Here is a 6919-nt window from a genome sequence, read left to right as displayed (position 1 = left end):
ATTTCTTAAGAAGGCTAATTCGGTCCGATAAGCGGCTTTGAAACTGATTCAGCGGTTCTTCGCTCTTGTCACTCACATCCGTCTTTTTGAGTGGGTTCAACGGAGATCCGACTCCTTTGAATCAACGATTCATTCATGAATTGGGCATCGCTGCAGACTAAACATTAAAAACGCATTGCATTCAAACGTGGTGAGGGTGTTTCCTAAAAAAAACGTGCTGAAAATCATATGCTAGATATTTTCCCACACCTTATTATAAAACTACTATAAAAAAATTTTCATGCAATTATCTTCTGTTAGTGTAAAGACCAATGCTTTAACCACACCCAATTCAAGCCACTAGGTAGGAAAGCAGTGCAGAAGGCAAAGCAAACACAGCTGTGTACATCAAAGGGAACAGGTGACATAACTGAAGATGATGCTCCCTTGCTGACATTCCAGACTCCATGGCATTCTGGGACTGTCATATAATCTGCCTGGATGCATGTTTGTTTTTCTTTCCCTCTCCAGCAATCTAAACGTGACAGTCATTCATCTTCTCGCAGCATGCAGCTGATGATAGGCCTGTAAGGAATATATGTACCGGTATCTAGAGTTCAGTTCATCTGAAATGACCTTTTTTTTGTTGTTGTTGTTTTTTCTGACGCTTGCTTTTGCCGCCCTTTTCGTTTTCTTTTATGTCGACTGCATACATTAGTGTACTTACATGAGCAAACAGTTGCTAATCTGTCAATAGAGGACACTAATGAAAATAGCCTATACAAAAAGATATGCTATGTCTCTGTGTGATATAAAGCCGGTGAGATGAACTGATAGCAAAAAAAACCATGAGCTAGATTTGCAAAACAATATGTGCATGAGGAAATACATGGGTAGCTAATGAAGCAGGCTGTTTTCGTCTTTTTTTCCCCTATTTTCTCAAGCAAGAGGCAAACCAAGGTAACCGGGCCTAACAGTTCAGCTGTTCAACGGACTCATCCTAGCCATCAGCACTGCACTATATTTACCAGCTTCCTGGGTTACACAAGCCTGCCAAGGGGTGTGCACAAGCCCTCAGCCCCTTCCTCTGTCCTCCAGATAAGCCGGGTTCTCTGTCACTGCCATAGAAAACACACAAAACGCATGGTGCACGGCCTACCACTGTGGGAACAAACAAGGGGAGGGTCACATGTGAGCCCCGGACGACAGCAGCCTTCCAGACTATTCTAGGTAACTGGAATGTACACAGCGACCTCATGGCAGACTTCAAACTTGAGACCTCATGTCTTTCTCCATGCCTCCTTTGACTGTGTCGTCTTTGAGAGGGAAATCTGGGAGAAATGTGTTTGCTTTTACCCTGCTGAGCTGCTGTGCCTGATTCATCATCAACTTGAGCGTAAAGAACAAACAGGTGAGTTTAAGAGACTAATACATGACGCAGCATTTAATTGAGAAAATGCTTTATTGGACAAATTGTGAATTCTGGTAGAGCATTTACTTACCTCTTCTGAATTAGCCTAGTAATGCAATGCACGTTTTTAACAATACTGATAAGCAGTTATAATAATAAAACATGAAAAATAGTGGAATCCTTATTTTTTGAGATTTTATTTCCGCAGTTGTTGTTACTCTCAATTTCACAACTGCACTGGCGACTGAGAGTTTGCTGTCTGTTTTAAATGCGTGCCACTGAAATATAATATGCTATCTTTTATCTTCGGGGAATACTTTTAGCCTTGTTGTGGTGTCTCAGAATGGTGTGTAATAATAATAAGAAAAAAAACAATTAGCGTCCCAAAATAGACGTCAGACAGGCCCATGTGATCCGGAGTGAAATAAAATCAGTAGCTGTCTCTGGGGTGATTAGACGACTTAGCGTTGATAATAGCCCCATGAAATGTCCTCGTCTAAGTGGTTAGGCTGTCAAGGGCAAACCTACCGAGGGGATCAGAAACAGCTGGCAAGTGATACAACGGCGATGATAAACTTAGCTTTGATAGGGTAATGTAGCCAAGCTCTGCACATGGAAGCATTAAAATGATTTACGGGACACTGGAATAGAACGTCGTGGCCTGGTGCTAAACATCAGGGGTGATAAAAACAGAGAGAGGGAGCGAGGAAAGGCAGGAAAGGTTGTGTGGTGGCCATGACAACAGCAAACCGTAACTTCTTACTTGCTGTGAAAGACTGTAATTCGCCAGTAAACTCTCAATCCTTTCCTTTTGCAGCATGGCTAGTATATCAACAGAGACCTTTCCATTTAAGGACCAAGAGCTCTCAGCTCACCTCCTGTTTCAGTTGAACATATTGAGACAAGAGCAGGTCTTCACCGATGTGATCTTGTGCACCGAAGACAAGGAGATCCCTTGCCACAGGAACGTTTTGGTCTCCAGCAGCCCATATTTCCGAGCCATGTTCTGCAGCAACTTCCGGGAGAGCAGCCAGGCCAGAGTGGACCTGAAAGGCATTGCATCGGAGGTCATCGAATGTGTCGTGGATTACATCTATACTGGTGCCATCACCATCACCATGGAGCTGGTGCTGCCTCTGATGCAGGCGGCCTCCATGCTGCATTACGGAAGGCTCTTCGAGGCCTGCTCCACTTTCCTGCAGGAACAGCTCAATCCAGAAAACTGCCTGAGCATGATCCGGCTCTCGGAGATCCTTCACTGTGAAAGCCTCAAGGAGAGAGCCAAAGAAATGGCCGTGCGGTGCTTCTCGGACGTAGCTGCTTCTGAGGACTTCTGTGAACTTTCCCTTCCTGAGTTAATGTGCTATTTGGAGGACGACCGACTTTGTGCGGAGGAAGAGCAGGTTTTCGAGACTCTACTTGCTTGGATCCACCACGACCCCTTTTCCCGGCGAGGAGCCATTCATGACCTCTTCAAGAAGGTCCGGTTGCGGTACATCCATCCGACGTACCTCTTCCAGTTTATCGCCAACGATCCGCTCGTCCAGTCGTCTACACTGTGCACAGAGATCATCGAGTCTGTGCGACGTCTCATGTTTTCTGTAAGCGCCAAATGCACTAAAGAGCTAAAGCCTCTCTGGACCACACCACGTCGATACACGTGCCGGGAGACTCTGGTGGTGGTTGGAGGCCGCAAGAACAACGAACAGACATCTCGAGAGGCGCTTCTCTATGATGAACGGACACAGCGGTGGCAGTGGCTCGCCAAACTGCCTCTGCGACTCTACAAGGCGGCGTATGTGTGTATTCACAGCATTCTCTATGTGGTTGGTGGTCTTAGTCTTAGTCTGGTATCTGGAGACAGCGCGGTTAGCGCCACAGTTTATACTCTCTCACTGAAGACCAACCAATGGAGGACCGCCGAGCCCATGCTGGAGCCACGTTACGCCCATCAGTGTGTCTCCTACCTCCACTTCATCTTTGCTCTTGGTGGAATAGGGCCGGATAAGCAGATCTCAAATACTGTGGAGCGCTACAACAGCATGTTCAATCAATGGGAGGCCATGGCACCGATGCCCACAGCGGTCCTACACCCTGCAGTCGCAGCCAACGATCAGAGGATTTATGTCTTTGGAGGCGAGGATGCCTTGCAGAATCCAGTGAGACAAATACAGGTAACAAAAGTCGTTTGGAGAATATAATATTTGCTTCATGCAAGGTGTGATCCCACATGACAAATGCATTTTGCCTTCTCAAGGTTTATCACATCTCCCGCAACTTGTGGTCTAGACTGGAAACCAGGACAGTGAAGAACGTCTGCGCACCTGCTGCTGTGATAGAAGACAAGATTTATATTGTTGGAGGTGGGCTAAACTGTAAGAGATAATAGGGAAATGCTGATATTTAAAACTGTGGGACTGAGGTTGAGCGGGTGAAATAAAAAATAAGAAATACCTTTAGTATTTTTAGTTGATTTGGAATTATTTTTTTGTCTTTTTTTAAATATAATTTTAAGCCTGGTGGGTAGTGGATTCCTGGTTGAGAACCACTGATTTAATTTAGTTAAATAATTGACCCTTCATGAAGAGGGGGGTGCCCTTAGTTACTATTAATAAGCCATGCCGCTCTTACATCACACATTATACTCAGTAAAAAATATGGTAACACTTTTGAATAGGGAACATTTATTTACTAAGTTCATAATTAATAATTAGTAAGGTAGATGTTAAGTTAAATTATTGGGTAGGATTAAGAATGTAGAATATGGTATTAATATGTGCTTAATTACTACTAATAAATGGCTAATATTCTAATAATATGCATCCTAATAAGAGACTAGTCATTTGACCCTAAATAAGAATTAAAAAATAAAAATAAAGAGTTACCCAAAATACAATAAGGAGCAAAGAGAAAATTCGAAATGCGCCAATAAACAAGATTCATTCAATAAATACCATTTTGTGGCTCTTTAATGTGTTGTGACAGATCACAGTAGTGCCTCAGTTCAAGTGGCATCTTTTCATATTTACTAAAAATCTAAATAAATGTAAATGAACATTTGAAGGTGCGAAGACGTCACTACATACCATTTTTCAATTTCAAAAAGAAGTTAATCGAAGTTAATCTACTCTCTTGTCTGATTTGTTGGACAAAAATGGCAGATTTAGTGTAATGGTTAGATCGCCTATCAGTCAAGCTCTCTGCGAAGGGTCAGTTGAATAGACTATGATTTCAGATTGAATGGTTGCACTCAATTGGCCCATATTATGATAAATAAATGTTTAAAATCTACATTTAAATCAAAAATTGAACATTTTTACCTTACAAATCTTAATGTCATGAGCAAATTGACTATCAAGCTAATCTGTTCATAAATCTGGCTAATGCTGCTGCCAAGATTAAAGTCAAGATTAAAATAATAAATATGTTTAGATGAAATTTAATGACATCTACTGTCAAGGGGAAAATCTTGCCCCTTTATAGGATCTCACAGTAATCCAACCATGAAACATGATGCATCATTTGATGAGTCGATACATTAATTAAACTGCTGTTTATTTTTAGGATACACAAGAAGAGTGATTGCCTATGACACCAAAGCTAATAAATTTGTGAAGTGCACCAACATGAAGGAGAGAAGGATGCACCATGCAGCTACTGTCATCAATAACAAACTCTACGTGACCGGAGGACGTTTCCTCAACGCTCATGATGTCATCGAAGACTCAGACTGCTTTGAGTGCTACGACCCTAAAACGGACGTGTGGACTTCTAAAGGATCGTTACCGTACAAACTGTTTGATCACGGTTCACTGTCGCTGATCTGCGTCTCCAACCGCCCCAACCCACCATGACTGCTCAGAGAGCGCAACATGTCTGCTTGAGCGTCCCGTTCGCTCCCCTGCTCATTAAGGGAAATGAGAAATACGGGGGCCCACAGCTGAGACTGGAAACCATCTGAGGAAGGTTGCGTTCGTTTGTGGGTTGAGTACATCTCAGCTGTGGCTTTGATGGTATGCTGCTGGTGCTCGCCAGCATCTGTGCTGTCTTAAATCAAAAGAGATTTGAGCTGCCAATTGCAAGTGTCACAGTGGACCTCAGGGAGTGAGCCCAGGACCTCAAAAATGGCAGACTTACGCAATGTACAGCTGTCCCTGCGGAACTGTGAACCGAAAATCTTCACACAGATGTTTTTTCATCACGATCTCCTTCTCTCGGAAAGGCTTGAGCAGCCGATTTTTAGTCAATAGCGCCTTGTTAGCATGAATTTAAATGGGATCGAGGAGATATGACAACATTTTTTTAGCCAGTGTAAAAAATCCAAAAGCATGAGGGCGTGACTGTTTGATGAAGTAATCGGTGAAGTGAAGAGAACATTCCCTGAGAGCTGAGAGCTGTGGTGTGTGGTCAGTTCTGTGTAATTAACGAAGGCCAAAAATGAACTTAATGGATCATGAAATGCTTGATGTACCATGCACGCTAAAAGTATGTGGACACCTGCTTCTAATTAACATGGTTTACTATTTCTGCTACGCACATATCTAACAGATGCATAAAATCAAGCATGCAGCCATGCAATCTGCTGAGACAAACATTTTCAGTGTCTTTTTCTGCTCCAGCATGACAATGAACCCTTTTGCGGGGTTTGCAATTTGGAAATTAAACAGAGTAAACTTGTACAAGAGTGATTATATCAAAATCAAATATTTCTCCATCAACAAAATAATAATAATAATAATAATAAAAAAAAGTGGTCCTCAACCTTTATAATGCCATGGTCTCCCTTTGTTTGAGGAAGCATTCGAAGTCCCTCCTATATAAGCTGAGAAGCATCTCTTAGCATATTAGCAAGTTAATGCAATTAAATAAGTTTAAGATGTATTGTTGGCCCTCTGGACGTTTGTTTGGGTGAATGGTTTTAAATTCTGCTCTACACAGTCTGTATGTCTCTCTTTTATTTGTACACACTCATTTTGTCTAATGAGGTGGTGAGCTGAATCAGGTGTTTAATAAGTGTGACAGTACCGGCAGAGCGGCGGTTCCTCGGGACCGGGGCTTAAAGTGCCATTACTATGGATTTTTTGAAAATGACCTTCCATGCAGTGTGTAACACAGTAAATGAAAACGTCCTGCAAAACTTTAAACCTGAACATGCAGTGTGTTATTGTTTCTCTGAACTCTGAATCATTGAATGAGTCACTGAAACAAATCCCAAACCGTTTCATTGATGTCAGCATTAGCAAATTGCTCGCCCATTTGTTGCTCGCGCAGGGCTGGAAAAACTAGATTTTCTAGTTGGTCTGAATGAAAAATCTAATTCATTCCTGGCCACTAGATGCCACTTTTGGAGAGTTACAAGCTCACAGACACTGCTTTAAATGACATCGACCGATCACGGAAGGGGATTGCGGAAATTAATCGGGAAAACAAATAGTTTGGGAGTCCTTCAACAAATAAGGTAAAAAAAAAAAAAAATGCATAAGAAAATTAAAATGTGTTTTTGACCTTGCATGCATGTCAACCTGTTGT

General features: G+C 42.3%; 1 protein-coding gene across 2 annotated transcripts; it reads left to right on the top strand.

Annotated features, from left to right (window-relative positions):
• Positions 1-870: 870 nt before the first annotated feature.
• klhl38a (kelch-like family member 38a) lies at positions 871-6069 on the top strand. Of its 2 annotated transcripts, none has more exons than XM_043217087.1 (4): positions 871-1390; positions 2208-3564; positions 3648-3765; positions 4955-5089. In XM_043217087.1, coding segments are annotated over exons 2-4 (1476 nt in total). In that variant the 5' UTR covers positions 871-1390; position 2208; the 3' UTR covers positions 4957-5089. The 2 variants fall into 2 exon arrangements, with proteins under 2 accessions (XP_043073022.1, XP_043073021.1); XM_043217086.1 differs by having other exon boundaries at positions 873-1390; positions 3648-3753; positions 4955-6069.
• The last annotated feature ends 850 nt before the right edge of the window (positions 6070-6919 follow it).

The sequence above is a fragment of the Puntigrus tetrazona genome, chromosome 19, assembly GCF_018831695.1.
Source record: "Puntigrus tetrazona isolate hp1 chromosome 19, ASM1883169v1, whole genome shotgun sequence".
NCBI lineage: Eukaryota > Metazoa > Chordata > Actinopteri > Cypriniformes > Cyprinidae > Puntigrus > Puntigrus tetrazona.
This window is presented reverse-complemented; position numbering and strand designations above follow the sequence as displayed.